Source organism: Arachis hypogaea, chromosome 19 (assembly GCF_003086295.3).
Source record: "Arachis hypogaea cultivar Tifrunner chromosome 19, arahy.Tifrunner.gnm2.J5K5, whole genome shotgun sequence".
Lineage (NCBI taxonomy): Eukaryota > Viridiplantae > Streptophyta > Magnoliopsida > Fabales > Fabaceae > Arachis > Arachis hypogaea.
The window spans coordinates 11,515,159-11,531,414 of record NC_092054.1 but is presented as its reverse complement, the minus strand read 5'-3'; the positions used below and the strand labels follow the sequence as shown (position 1 = coordinate 11,531,414).

At 33.4% G+C, this 16,256-nt stretch overlaps 1 protein-coding gene and 1 pseudogene across 1 annotated transcript; one reads left to right on the top strand and one right to left on the bottom strand.

Annotated features, from left to right (window-relative positions):
• Positions 1–223: 223 nt before the first annotated feature.
• Positions 224–12,125, bottom strand: LOC112777286 (non-specific phospholipase C3). Its single transcript, XM_025821623.3, has 4 exons — positions 11,239–12,125; positions 3,205–3,611; positions 2,128–2,298; positions 224–730 (listed from the first exon to the last, which is right to left on the bottom strand). Exons 1-4 carry the CDS (start codon positions 11,898–11,900, stop codon positions 390–392), a joined length of 1,581 nt encoding a protein of 526 aa, XP_025677408.1. The 5' UTR covers positions 11,901–12,125; the 3' UTR covers positions 224–389.
• Positions 12,126–12,316: 191 nt separating this feature from the next.
• Positions 12,317–13,290, top strand: LOC112777898 (cytochrome P450 77A3-like; annotated as a pseudogene).
• Positions 13,291–16,256: the final 2,966 nt, after the last annotated feature.

Genomic DNA, 16,256 nt, shown 5'->3' with positions numbered 1-16,256 from the left:
TATATAACATATGCATATATAGAGTGCGGGTTGGTCGGGTAGGGTTGAGGCTCAACCCGCACCCTACCCGACTCGCACAAGAACCCTACCCGCACCCTACCCTACCCGCTGCGGATCGGATTGACAACCCTACCCGACCAGGTGGAGTCGGGTTGGATACTCACGGGTTGGATACTCGCGAGTAGAGTACATATTGCCACCCCTATGCTCAGCCATCAGACTATTATGATGAAATAGAAATGAATACACAAAACATTATTATTCAGCACATAGAGACAAATTTGATTCTCAAAGCCATATAATTGTACACACAAATAAATGACCGCAAGAATAACGAGGTATCCCAGTAGAAATTATTCACGGTTAAATACAATGCGCAATATATTGAACTATGGATCACAAACTATACAAGACAACAACTTCTGAAAGAAATTCTTGGAATTTGGTGGTGTTGATTTATTCTTATCAGCACACTCAACAATTTGAGATCCATCAACTCCACTTTGCTTTGCTTTGTTACACTCATCTAAGAAGGTATTGAATGCATCTTCAATATATTTAATTGCGTCCAAAGCAGTCATGTTCTCAACTAACTTGTTAGGGTAGATGCTTTTTTTGTGATCTCCATTTAAAGTTGCTGCCATTTGTACCAATTCTTCCTGAAATTCGCTCAGCTTTGCCTGTTCTTGAGCACCGACCTCTCTTAATTTCGCCGGTTCAGGTAATTTCTCTGCAAAAATTAATCAAAAACATAAAATACAATTTTTTTCCCCTTCTAAAATACCTTTTTTGTATATAGCCTACAATTTTTCTTTTGTTATTTTCAAGTCTTGAACCTAAAACTTCTTATTTAAATTATAAATAATTTATTATGTCAATTAATTTTATTTTTATTAATTTTATGAGAGCGCTTAAAATTTTATACAATTCTTTAATTTTTATATGTTGGATCTTCGATATACGATTATATTACGTGTACATCAAAATCAGCTACTAAAATTATTCACCAGTATAAAATACATGTTAGAATATGATTTATTACGTGTACATCAAAATCAGCTACTAAAATTAGTCACCAGTATAAAATACATGTTAGAATATAAATATATATTGAAAATAAATTAAACTATATATATTTATATACAAATACATTAGTAACTGATTTTGGTGTACGAATAGCATTTTTGAATAAAATTTTATAAGATTCTTTAGTATTTTATATGTTGGCTCTTCGATATAAGACTTATATTGATTCTACAAAACTCATAACCCAATATATTTTTTTAAGGTAAAGTATACTTTTTATTCCTAAAATTTAACAAAAAATTTAAAAATACTCATAAGTGTTATTTTGTTTTAATTTTGTCCCAAAAATTTTCGATTTGCATCAAATATACGGTATATACCTCTGATGTCTAATTTTTCAAAAAATTTAAGACTAATTAAACAATGATTTCATAAGAACAACCTCAATACAAGCAAATCAACCATAATTTTCATGCATTATTGTTAGATTGGTCTTAAATTTTTTAAAAATTTAGCCATGGAGAGTATATTTGATGCAAATCGAAAACTTTTGGGACAAAATTGAAACAAAATAAAACTTATGGGTATTTTTGAAACTTTTATCAAACTTTAGGGACAAAAAATATACTTTACCCTTTTTTTTTATTATGGTATGTGTACATTAAAATTAGTCACTAATATCAGTCACACCAATATAAAATATATGTTGAAATATAAATACACATTGAAAATAAATTAAACTACAGATGTATTTATACATAAATACATTGATGACTAATTTTAGTAATTAATTTTGATGTACGAATAGCATTTTGTATCTTTTTATTAGATGTATGTGATTCTATTTGAGCATTATTATATCGGAAAATTTTGGGAGTCTGCACATATTAACAATTTTGGCTAGTAATTAGCCGACAGAAACAATAAATTGTCTTTTAACAAAAAAAACATTGTTGTATATGTATAAATTTTGGTGATATGAATGCAAATGTGTTAATTTTTATGTGTATAAATTTTGTAAAGATAAGTAAAAATTATTATTGACGAAATAATGACAGTATTTATTAGTCATGTAGTATTACTGTTGTTATATATGTATACCTGGACAATCTGTTCGGGGTGTAGATAGGGTTAAAAGAGAATCGAAAGTTGCAGCCCATGCATCACGTTTAGTGAGAAATTGAGGTAGCTTATATATCTTCTTAACAGTTGCTGCTATTGAAGAATGTTCATACTGTGATGTAGGGAATGGTCCCAAAGGATTGTGTAACACTGCATATACATATATACATAATACAATAATATTAATTTTTACGGCATAATCACAAACACAAGAAATGGGAATTAAATTAGTAATACTCATCGTTGAGTTTAAATCCAATGACATCTCATGAATATCAAACTTCAAATCATGGTTTTGCACCAAACTGGACTAATTGGTTCAACTGACTTATTCGATTATGAAAAAAAAAAAATATCGACAATAGACCAATAAAATACTAAAAATCGATCTGATTTTTATTGAAAATGAATTCAAAAAATTAATTTTTTTAAATTTTTTTTCAAGATAATATATATGTTTTATATAAATAACAATATTTAAGAAATATGGTTAAAATTAAGATAACATTTTTTATCTTGAAACAAGATTCTTTAATTTTTATTTTTTAATTAAAAACGTTCTCGAATAACAAAAAAAATAGTTATAGTAGCCATCATACTCATAACATATAAGAAAATAATAATATTACATATAGTCAAGTAAATATTATTATTTTTAGCCAATAATAATTTATATTTATATTTATTTATAAAAATTTTGTACACAAGAAATATATAATTTGCACTTATATTTATCAAAATTTATACACATGAATTAATATAATTTGCATCCATATTTTTTAAAATTTGTGCACATAAATTAATAAAAATTATTTTAAAGATAATTTAATATTTACATTAATCAAAAAATGACAAAAAAATACTAAAAATGACTGGTTCCAAAAATTTCTCATAAAAAAGTATATTATTATATTGTATTCAACTCTTGAACCTTTTAAATCATTGAACTTTTTGGTTTCAAAGTTACAAAAACAAGTTCGAATTTTAGAAACATATCACAACATATTTGACCTTAAAAAAATGGCTCACATATAAACTCCACATAAATGCACTAACCTTTGCCAGGCTCAATCCATGGAGAGATAATGATGGCAGGAACCCTAACACCAAGCCTATCAAACTTGAACTTGAATGGATCAGGACCAACAATGTCATCAGGGCTAGGAACTCCTTCAACAGGAGTTGGAACATGATCATAGAAACCTCCATGTTCATCGTATGTGATCACAAACAGAATCTCCTTCCACTGAGGGCTACTCCTCAGTGCTTCATACACCTCCTTCACCAATTTCTGTCCCTCTCCCACATCATGGGGTGGGTGATCATCGTTCGCTGGATTGGATAAAAGATCGAAATATCTTGGTTCAATGACAACGTAGTTTTGTAACTTCCCTTCTTTGCAGTGCTTCTTGAATGAGTCAAATGGGTGGAAGTTGTCTATGTATTTTAGTTTCCTAAGATTCCTGAAAGCAATGAAATGGTGAATTTAATATTTATTAGCAAAACTATTAGAATTAGTTAACTGGGTTTAGCCAGTGGTGCATCCAGAAGATTTGGCTAGCAGAAGAAGTTGGTGAACAAAAATTTTCCATATCCAAAAGTTAGAAAATTTATATATCCAAAATTTATAAAATAATTATACATTTAAAATTTAAGATGAATGATTATCGGTTGATTTTTATTGTGTTTTATGATTAAGTATTTTTTTTGTTTCTAAAGTATTAGACAAAAATTAAAATTGTTCCTAAATTTTATTTTTATCAAATTCATTCTCAAAGTTAGAAATTATTTTAAATCATTATTTTCTATCCCAAATTTATTTTTTGGACAAAATTATTATTGGTAAAAATAAAATTGAAAAACCCTCACTACCATAAAATAGTAGACTACTCCATCAATTTTAATCTTTCTTATTATTTTCACCATGTCTCTTCAAATATTATCAAAATTTCTCCTTCATTCTCGTTACTTTCAACAACAATAACAACAATAAGTAATTAGTTTAATTAAAAATTTCATAACAAAAATTGAGAGAAAGAAATAAATGGAAGGAAGTGAGACAGAGTGATGGTGGCGCTGATGGAAGAAGAGAAAGTCACTGCCACCAAGAAACAAAAATTGAGAGAAATAAATAGATGAAAGGAAGTGAGACAGAGTGATGGTGGCGCTGATGGAAGATTGGAAAGTCATTGCCACGAAGCAATAGGAGGGTGGAACCTGAAGTGTGGGTGTTGTTGCTTTAATTAACTGTTGTTATAGCTGCTGCCATTGTTGCCGTCAAGCTCTTCCATGGTCTGTCGAACTGGTTCTAGTGATACCAAAGCCTCTCGCCAATTTTAACGCTGCTGCAAAGGATTCTACCACCACTGAACTGATTGTGATTTTTGAATTGTGCAAAACTTTTTCCATCTCTTTTTAACGCTCCACTTTTTCTTATCAATTCACAAGCCAAATTTAAAATTATGTTGTTGCTGCCATTGTTATTCACTACAAGAAAAATATTAAATATTCTTAGGTTTATGGTTGGATTTAACATTAGCCGTTAGCCAGGGATCTATTGGAAGTGAATCGGGTAATAAATTCGTCCGATAAAAAAATTACCATTAGATTAGATTTTTTGTCCACAAATGTGCCGGTAATATTTAGAGGAAATAACAAAAAATTTAGCGCGTTTTGTACCGTCAGATTTACTAGCGAATTAATGAAACACTACATTTTGCCACACGTAATGGGTTACTATTGGATTTATCTGCCAATAAATCTGACAGTAAAATTAGCTCTAAATTGAAATCAGACACCCTCTCCCACTCATTTTGGAAGACCACACACATTCTCTGAAACCATCGGCTCTCTCTCTCTCTCTGCATCTTCCTCCCCCAAATCACCTCCGACAGTCCTTCTGTCAGTGTTAGCCACTACCAACAGTCTTCAAAGACCGCATGAACTGGTCACTACCACCACCAATTTGCATCGCATGGAACACTGTCATGTCGTCGCTGCTTGCCGGAGCTACCTCCTTCCTCTTTTTAGGTAGGTTGTCCTCCTCTCTCTTCATATTGTATCCTATTTTATATTTGTTTTTTTTCAGCTAAAATCCTAAATGCAACTTTTCAAGTTGGTCACCATTAAATTTTTTGTGCTGTCATTGACTCTAAATAACTCACTCACTAAAAAATTTAGAGTAGTTAAACCTTAAGTCCTAATTTATATAATTTTAATTAGGATTGGTGGAAGAGTTGGGATTAGTAATAGAGAGATGATTTTTTTTAAGAGTTACAATTATTTTTATTAGGGATAATTTTGTCTAAAAATTATATTTATAATATTAAGGATGATTTTGGAAAAAAAATGATAAGGACGAAAAAAGTTATTAGCTCTTTTTTCTATTATCCATATATAAATATAAAGGTAAAATATTATTTTAATTATAATACTTTTATAAAAACTAAATTATTCCTGACTATTATTTTATATTAAAAAATATTTCTATTAATATTATAATAAATTTTAGGGTTAAGTACGATTTTGGTCCTTAACGTAGATGTTGAAAATTTTTTTTGTTTCTGACTTTTTTTTGCCTACAAAATAGTTTCGAAGGTTTAACTTAGTTTTAAAATCATCCTTTGAACGAAAATACCATTCCCCCTTCTTCCCCAAAATCAAACAGAAGCAGAGACGCAGAGACACAAGCAAAAGTAGAAACAGAAGCAGGCAGAAGCAAAAGCAGAAGCAGAATCAACAACAATGAAACAGCAACAACCAAAAGAACAACAACAACAATAACAATGGATAATGGAATAAGAACAACAACAAAAGTAGAACCAGAAGCAAAAACAAAAATAGAAGCAGACAGAAGCAGAAAGCAGAAGCAAAAGCAGCAACAATGAAACAACAACAACAACCAGAATCACAGGAAGAACCACAATAATGGATAATGGAATCAGAACAACAACAACAACGGGCAAGGAGGACCAGGAGCAGCGGCGACCGGCGAGGAGCATCGACGACCGTCCAACCTCGCGGATCTACTGTCGTCGACGTGATCTCACTCTAGCGGCAGTGACAGGACATGGCTCGATGGCAACCGACAACGACGGTTCGCGATAAGGACGACGGCAGGGCGTGGCGAGCTGGACGCGGTCTCCCTCAGTGCCTCCGTTCCTATCTTCTCTTCCTCTCCGCTTCTCTTTCTCTCTCCCTCTGCTCTCTCTTATCTTGCCGTTAGTGTGAGTGTGTGCTGAGAAAGAAAGGAAACGACGAGATCTGGCGGTGAGGAAGCAGCGTCGGCGGATTCCCTTCTCCACCTTCCCTTTCCTCTCTTCTTCCCTGGAAACACCCCCAAAGCGTGATTCCCTTTCCAGTCCCCCTTTTCCCGTTTTCATTTTTTTCTTTTTTTTTATATATTTTTTTAGTTAGTGGTAATTTGGTAATTAAAATAAAAAATTTGATAAAAATGACGATTTTAAAACTAAGTTAAACATTCGGGATCATTTTGTAGACAAAAAAAAAGCAGGAGACAAAAAAAATTTTCAACCTCTACGGTTAGGGACCAGAATCGTACTTATTAACCTTAAATTTTAAAATTATCCTGTTATTTTTTAGATGAATTTATTCTTAATAAAAATAAGAGAAAATACTGAGTTTGGTCCCTAAAATTACACTCGAGCCTCAATTTAGTCCTTGAAGTTTCAATTGCCTCAATTTAGTCCCTGAACTTTTTAAATTTTAATCACGTTAGTCCCTACAGTAGTTTCCATCACAGAGTCAATTGAAAAGTTTGGGAATTAAATTGAGGTAATTAAAACTTTAGGGACTAAATTGAAACTCGAGTGTAACTTCAGGGACCAAATTGAGTATTAAATTTATAATAATTTCATTTACATTCTTGTTCCTCTCCTCCTCCTACCTTTATTAGTGTTGTCTCTCGTTCTCCTCTCGTTTCCTCTGAATATATATAAACCTTGAAATTTGATTTTTTTTTTAATTTAACTCTTCTGTTATAGTTATATGAAATTATAAAATTATATTCAATTTTATAACTTTAATTTTAAGAATTTTTAAAATTTATATTAGTATATATTTATGTTATTTGTATTTATTTATAATTTAATATATTATTTTATTATAATTTGGTTATTTTGATTGAATCCACAGTTAAATCAGTTGAACTTTTAAACTAATAAATTAATAGTTATAAACTTATAATGGTTCGATAATCGATTTGGTTTTCAAAATTTTAAGTTTTATATTGTTGAAAAAAATGGTTAAATACGATTTTGGTCCTATGTCAAAAATTTTTTCATCCCCAACTTTTGTTTGCATACAGAATCGTCCCTAAGGTTTAACTTAATTTTAAAATCATTATTTTTACCAAAAATTTAATTTTTATTACTAAATTACCCCTAACTAAAAAAATTATAAAATAAAAAAAAAAAAGAAAGAAAATGGGTTAAAGGGGGAAGGGATCACGGAGGGGGAGGGAAGAAGAAAGGGGAAGGGAAGGTGGGGAGAAGGGAATCACGCGAGGGGGGAAGGGAGGCCGTCGTCGTACTGGACTCGTTGCCGCTGTTGAGTCGCGTTGTCGCCGTTCTGAGCAGCTCTGTCATCGCTAGATCCGCCACCGTTGCTGACCGCGGAGATATATATATATATATATATATATATATATATATATATATATATATATAGAGAGAGAGAGAGAGAGAGAGAGAGAGAGAGAGAGAGAGAGAGAGAGAGAGAGAGAGAGAGAGAGAGAGAGAGAGAGAGAGAGAGAGAGAGAGAGAGAGAGAGAGAGAGAGAGAGAGAGAGAGAGAGAGAGAGAGAGAGAGAGAGAGAGAGAGAGAGAGAGAGAGGAGGAGGAGGAGGAGGAGTGTTGCCGCCAGCGGCCACCGCTACCGTCCATTGAACCAAATGTCGTCGCCGAAGCTCCTCTGCTGCTTCATGTCCTCGCCGCTGGATCTCTTGCTGCTCCTCTTCCTCGCTAGCTCGCCGCTACTCCTCGCATGTCGTCACTGCTCCTCGCCGGTGGATTCCAATTTTGTTTCAGATTAAACTAATTATTTTGCTTCTGTTTCTGATTATTCTGCTTCTGTTCCAATTTCGATTTTTGTTAATCACACTGGATATTGATTCCATTGTTTTTCTATTTCTGTTTTGTTTCTGATTCTATTCTATTCTTCTGCTTCTCTATTTTAATATTTTATATCTTTTAGTTAAAATTTTGTTATTGTCGTTGAAATTATGTTGCTGATGTGTTTTGTTTGTTTCTCTGTTTTGAAATTTTAATATTAGTTAGTTGAAATTTTGTTATTGCTGTTGTTGAAATTATAGTTGAAATTTTGTTGAAATTCTAGTTAACGAAGAGAAAGAGAAAGAAGAAGAAATATTGTTATGATTGAGATGAATAACTGGGTACTGGGTATTGCTGTGATGGAGAAGAAGAATCGAATATTTTGGTGAAAAAGGAAAAGTCAAAAGACGATTTTAAAACTAAGTTAAATCTTAAGAATAATTTTGTATGAAAAAAAAGTTAGGAACATAAAAATCTTGACCTATATTTTAGAGATCAAAATTTACTTAATCTTTAAAATTTTTTTTGTAAAAGTTTAACCTCCTATACACTACAAATAAAATTCTTACCAAACTAATTTATACTATTATTTAATAAATTTTTTAACATTAAATTCATATTATCCAAAAATAATATTGTTAAAAATCAAAATATCCACTTTTTATCTAAAAATCATCTTATATATATTTAAAAAGAATAGACAAGAACCGAATTGGATTTGCTACTAGTGTTACTATGAAAAAAGAGATGACATGAAACTGAATATAATGGAGTAAGGCTTGCATACTTAAAGTCCCACACATAGCACATTCATATAAGCTTTTCAGGCTGGCCGCTGGCTCCATATATATATCTATTTGTAATTAGAGGTGACAGGAGATAGAATAAGTAGGGTTTGGATTTAATTTTAATGTTATTTATAAGTTAAAATTTTTATATAAATTTAATTTTATTCTATTTACGAATTGAAAATATTTTAACTTTAATTTTATTTATTTTTAATTTGTGGGTATTTGATTTTATCTGTGAGACTGTAAGTTATTAAAAAAATATAATATTATTATATAATTTGATGATAATTTAAAATAGAACTAATTTTTATAAAAAAAATTATTAAATTATTAATTAATAATTTTTTTAATTAGTAAAAATTTTTTGTATTTAGTAAAAATTTTTTTATTCAACATCTACTTAAAACATATATATATATAAAAAGTGCGAGTTAATTGAAACTCAATCTACATTTTATCCGACGTGCACAAAAATTTTATCCAACTAAATTAAATAGAATTGAATACCTATAGATAAGATACATATTGTCACTTCTAATTGTGACAACCCACTTCCACCATTATTTTACTTGGAACAAGAGATTCCACCAAAGCATTGACACCTGAAGTATATTTATATATTTCGAAAAATAAATCACATAAATTTTTAAGGTAGATCATTGCATGTGTATCACGTTTACTTAAAAATTTGTTCTTCTTTTGAGCTGTAAGCCAGTAAGGTTATATTTTCTAAGAGAATATAATAAAGTTTAGGGTACAGTGTGTCACCCGGCCCATAAATATTATGTAAACAGTACAACAACAATACTATATATATGATTGCGGATGTGTAATATTCTTTAATGTTAATTTATATATCAAAATCAATATCATACAATAATTACTTTTAATCTATACAGTATTATTATATAAAGATAATAATATATAGTTGTACGGAAAATTTTCACTATAACTTAGTGTGTTGTGTGTTAGAAAATGTTTTACCATACGGTTTAACACTTATATAATTATTGTAAGAACTATCTAACTATAAACAATATCACTCACGTACCTTTCTTTAAAAAAGATAATATTTTAATTTATTATTAATTGCATTTAAGGTGATTTATATAAATTATACCATAATTATACATAATTTTTTAAAAATTAAAAAATTAAATTATTATATCATTAATTAGATAATATATTTTTTTAAGACACAAATTTAAAAAATAATTCTAATAAAATAAAATTTTATGACACATATAAGTCATTGTTAAAAGTAAAGTACAATTATTATTATTATTATTATAGATAACAATATATTAATAATAATTTTTTTAAAACACATATTTCAAATATAAATATCAAAAACATTTTTTTCGTACGTTACACAGATACATACACTAGTAATATAATTATTGTAGGAACTATCTAATTTGGCGAAGTTAATATTACTAAAAAAATCTTTAATTAATAAAGAAGGAGAATAATATAATCATTTTTGGTTAACAAATTGCTCGTGGTTGGTGTAAGTGTGTAACTCTTGCGTGGTTGTGGACCTCGTGGTTGTATTTCTTTTTGTTTGTTTATGACTTCTAGTGGGGGTAGGTGTGTTTAGATGCACCTGAACATTAGAGGAGGCTTTTATTTTTTGTTATGTCTTTTATTTTGCTGAGAAATTGTATTATATGTATTATTTTTTGGTATATTATTAAGTGTATATTTTTTTGGATATAACAAAAAATAATTTATTTATTTTTAATTAATTTTTATCAATTAATTTAATATCATTGTGAAAACTTTACGCACGACATATACACAAAAATGTATATAATATTATTCATCCGTTATATATATTTAGTTGAAAAATAATATTTATGCCATTTTTTAAATTCGTGTATATATATATATAAACATGAAATTAATTTTATTTATTTTGTCAATTTAAATTATATTTATATTTTAATATTCAATTTTTTTTAAAAAACTTTAAAATTAAACTAAATTAATTTGTTTCCCCTTCGAAGAAGATTAAGCGTCACTCCAAACTTCCCTAATTTACTGGTGTTAAACTCAATTCCTAACCTTAAAATTAGTATCTTTTAATAGAGTTTATTTTGATGCAATCACATTCGTTCTGACTGACCATTCAACGTATTTAATATAAAAGGTAGTTGGATATACGTATGAAATTATTTTATACGCATGGCAACGAAGTAATTATTAACGAAGAAGAAGAAGACGAACCTGTAGAAAAGCGTGATGGGTAGTGTCTGATAATAAATCCCAAAACTGAATCCATTCTCATCCAACGAATCAAATATCGTTTTCTGCGGCAGCCCTCCAACTAACTTCCCAGTGTCGTTGTTTGTCATTCCATACGACGTCGCAGAGTGCACGTACAGCCTGTTCGGTTGCGTCGCCGCAGGAACTGACGCAAACCAACTGTCGCAAACCGCAAACTCCTTAACCAACTCTGCATAGACCGGAACCCGGTCTGGTCTGAACCCATTCATCACCGCCTCCGTCCTCGGGGGCAGCTCCTCGTCCCCGTTCTTTGGCGGCTGCTTCGCCGCATTTTGGACGAAGCCTTGCATTGTCGGCGGCAACTTATTTGCCGCCGAAGACTCACTCCATGGCTCTCCAAAGATTTGCTCGTAGATATCTTGGACGGCGTGTCCCGGGTCTGGATCAGTGTTGGCGGACCGGTCTCCAAATTGAATTCGGTTTGAGTTTGGGTCGGCGGTAGACATCGGATTTGATTCGGAACCGGTCACGCCATCGATTTCCGGGTTGAGGGACTTCATCCAACCAAGGATGTGGTCGAAGGAGCGGTTCTCTTGAACCAAAACGACAACGGTTTTGATTTTGGAGTGTCCTCCATTGTTGCCTGTGCTGGTTGAAGCCATGTTTGCGTGTGTTGACTGTTTGGTGTATTCTTCGATTTAGAAAGAGATAATCAGATAATTGAGCGGGTAAATATTGATTTAGATCACCTACCTGTCACACGGTTTTATATTTTAGTTTATGTGTCAATAAGAATTGGACACTTACTTTAAAAGAGTAAACTACTATTTGTACCCACAAAAGTTGAAAACGCGGACATATTTATCTATAGACAAAAGAAATTACCATTTGTACCCATAAAAAATTATTTTTACAGGTAAAATTATCCAAACATTAAAAAATTACTTAAAATCCCTAAATTACCCTCATCTTCACCACCACACCACCTCCTTCACCCAATCACCTTTCTAATCCTAACCCTCTTCACCCAGCCACCACCCCTCTTTTCCTTTCTAATCTCCAATCCCACATTGATGAGACCTACCAGGACTATCTTCAACTCTAACAAGTTCACCGTTAATGCCGCCGTTTACGGACCGGTTTGAAAGTCTCTGCGGCGGAACATGGTTCAGAACATGCTGAGCTCCACCAGGCTGAGGGAGTTCCGTACCGTGAGGGACAATGCCATGGAGAAGCTCATCAATCGCCTCAGAACTGAAGCAGAGAACAACAATGGCGTTGTCTTCGTCCGCAAAGACGCGAGGTTCGCGACGACGTTCTGTATCCTCGTTGCAATGTGTTTTGGCTTCGACATGGAAGAACACAAGGTGGAGAAAATAGATCAAGTGATGAAGAATGTTCTCATAACTCTGAATCCAAGACTCGATGATTAACTTCCGATCCTGAGTCCTTTCTTCTCGAAACAGAGGAAAAGAGTGTTACAAGTTCGAAAGGAACAGGTAGATTTCATTGTACCGTTGATTGAACAAAGAAGAAAAGCTATAGAGAATCTAGGCTCCGACAAAATCGCAATAACGTTCTCATACCTTGACACACTGTTCGATCTGAAGGTTGAAGGGGGGAAATCTGGTCCTTTAAATGATGAAGTGGTTTTCCTCTACTCAAAGTTCCTGAACGGGGGAACGGACACGACGGCGACGGCGGTGGAATGGGGGATAGCGCAGCTGATTGCGAATCCGGAAGTCCAAGAAAAGCTTTACAGAGAGATAAATGAATGTGTTGGGTGGTGGGATTTGAGATTAGAAAGAGAAAGAAGGGTGGTGACTGGGTGAAGAGGGTTAGGGTTAGAAAAGAGGGGTGGTGGCTGGGTGAAGAGGGTTAGGGTTAAAAAGGTGATTGGGTGAAGGAGGTGGTGTGGTGGTAAAGATGAGGGTAATTTAGGGATTTTAGGTAATTTTTTAGTGTTTGGATAATTTTGCATGTAAAAATAATTTTTTATGGGTACAAATGGTAATTTCTTTTTTCTATAGGTAGATATGTCAGCGTTTTCAACTTTTGTGTGTACAAATGGTAGTTTACTCTACTTTAAAATAAACCGGCTTTTTTATTTACGTAAATGTTATTTGTACACTAAAATAAGTTACTAATATATTTATGTATAAATATATATGTGGTTTAATTTATTTTCAATGTGTATTTGAATTTTAATATAAGACCCAAAAATTTTATGTAAGACCCGAAAATTTCAAAAAATTTTATTAAGAGTTAATTTTAATTTATTTATTCGTTAAGTACGTTAATCTTAGAAATTATTTTATTAAAGATAGTTAAAACAAATTTTGATTAATTGAGTTTAAAGTAATTTAAGATTTTATCTTATTTTATAATTATCGAATTATTTTTTATATTTAAATAATAAAGTTGAACAAATATAAAATAATAAGAATTTTATATGGTTTGGTTTAAGTAATTGAGATTTTGGGATTTAATATTAATATTTTTATAAATAAAGAAAATTAATTATATTACCTTATAATTTTAATTAGAGTATTTGATTTCAAATCAATTAGTATTTTGATATAATAAATAATATTTTAGAGTAATTTTAGAGATTTAATTAGATTTGAGATTAACCCAAAACCCCCAAATTTTATACACAAAATCCTAATTCCCAAATTAAAATCCTAACTGACACTAACCCTAATCTCTACCGCCTCACCGCCACTACCCGCTGCCATTCCCTTTCCCATATGCTTAAGGAAAAGAAAAGAAAGGGAAGAAAGAAAGGGAAAAAAACTGATCGAGGAAGGGGGGAAGAGAAAGTGAGATCCGAGAGAGAGGAAGAGAGGGAAGACGCGCCAGAGTTGGTGGGCTGTTCCACCGCTCCTCGTCGTGGCTGAAGCTGTCGCCGCCGTAGCTGCATTCGCACCGTCATGTGTAGCCGTTAGAGGAAGAGAAGAGAGAACCAGAGCCATGCATGGGAGGAGTAGAGCGCGCGCAGGGGAGAAGCCACCGCTGCCGTCGCATCTTGCCGCCGCTGCCGCTGCTGAGGTCTCCATTGTCGTCCTCACCGCAAGCCAGAGTCACCGCCATCCATGGTTGAGCAGAGGAGAGATTCCGCAGAGAGAGAGAGAGAGAGGTTGTTCGCGTTTTGTCGCCGCTGTTGGAAGGATGGCCGCCCTCGCCGATCTACCCACCGCCGTTTATGCTTGCTGCTGCATCACCGGAGCTCCACGCCGTCACTGCTGCCACCAGAAACCACCACTGAAGCCTACGTCTGCTTGGTAAGCTCTAATCTTGCCTCAGATCTTCTTTTCTGTTAAGTTGGTTCTACCGTGAGTTGTTGCTGAGGTTGTCTGCGTCAGGTTATACAGTCACCGCGAGTTTCTCTGTTGTACGCTGCCGTCGGAGCCACCATCCCGCTGCTGCCGCCTTTGCTTTGAGCCGTTGTTACAGCGAGTGTTGTTGTCGTTGCGGCTACTCGGTTTAGTCGTTCCTCTTTAGTACGGTAAGCTATTCCTTGTTTCAGTTTCGAACTCTTTTAGTCGCTGTCTATTGTATGTTGTTAAGATTCTTGCGACGTTAATGTTTTAGGATTTAGTCTTCGGGGCCACATGTTGCTGTTAGGATTTGGTTGAATTAGTCCCACATTGCTTAGGATAGCAAATGGAGTGGGTGGCCTAGGCTATAAATATGAGGCTAAGTTCTCCATTTGTTTTTGCACCAGTCAGAAACACTTTAAGCTTGTATCTGATTTTTCTTTTCCTCTGTACTCTTTGATTAGAGAGTGTTGTGAGGTGTAGTTAGATATTTGCTTTGAGAGAATGTGGATGTACTGGGGTTCCGGTGTTAGAGAGAAAGAAGTCTATGTGTTGTAACAATTTTCACATAGTGATATTCTCTGGTTGTCATTTGACAACGGCCGTGGTTTTTTTCTCCGGAAATTGGAGTTTCCACGTTAAATTCTTGTGTTGTGATTGTGTCTATTTTATTTCTCTGTCAAAGGTGTTTTCTCAAGGGGGAATGGTGTCTTATTCCCAACAAGTGGTATCAGAGCTTCGGTTCGGTGGGATTTATTCTTAGTATGCTCTGTGGTTGCAGCTTAGTCTGACCTTCCACATCAGAAAAGAATTTTGTCCTGTGACTTGAGGTTGATCTTTGGTTGCTATTGTTGTTGCTGAAAGGCAGTGTGACACTGTGAGAGTGCAGTTTGGAAATGTTCTGGCTAAGGAAAGACTTGGTATTTAAGTGTGTCCATTGTGACCCACCTCTCTTTCTTGGGGACCCTTCCTAGTGCACAGTTGAGTTATACTATTTCAGTATACGGTTGCAACAATGTCAGGATATTCAAGTGCTGTGAAGCTTGAAATAGAGAAATTTGATGGAAGAATCAATTTTGGCTTGTGGCAAATACAAGTCAAGGATGTGTTGATACAATCAGGTTTGCACAAGGCGTTGAAGGAGAAGATCTCTGGTATGAAGGATGAAGAATGGGAGGAACTAGATTTGAGAGCTGCAAGTGCTATTCGCCTGTGTTTGGCTAAGAATGTTCTTGCAAATGTGCAAGGAATGAAAACAGCCAAGGAACTTTGGGATAAACTCGAAGGGTTGTATCAGGCAAAGGGCATCTCAAATCGGTTGTTATTGAATGAGCAGTTCCATAATCTACGCATGGATCACAATGTGAAAATCTCCGACCATCTTAGTGCTATCAATGGTATTGTCTCTGAATTAGAGTCAATTGGAGTAAAAATTGATGATGAAGATATGGCACTGAGGCTCATATTGTCTCTTCCCTCTTCCTATGAGTATATCAAACCTGTTTTAATGTATGGGAAGGAAACTCTGAATTTTGAAGAAGTTGCCAGTAAGCTCATTGCTGAAGAAAGAAGAATGAAAAATGAGGGTAGCACTTCATCAGATTTGGCGCTTGTAGCTAGAAGTGACAATTATGGAAAAGGAAATCGTGGAAGGAGTGTAACATGCTGGAAATGTGGAAAGCTTGAGCATGTAAAGAG

Bases quoted from the DNA above. Each gene is read 5' to 3' on its own strand.
- LOC112777286 (XM_025821623.3), bottom strand. From the start codon at position 11,900: ATGGCTTCAACCAGCACAGGCAACAATGGAGGACACTCCAAAATCAAA. The intron at 3,612-11,238 runs GTTCGTCTTCTT...CATTGCTTTCAG, and splicing joins CCCATCACGCTTTTCTACAG to GAATCTTAGGAAACTAAAAT. The intron at 2,299-3,204 runs GTTAGTGCATTT...ATGTATATGCAG, and splicing joins ATGGATTGAGCCTGGCAAAG to TGTTACACAATCCTTTGGGA.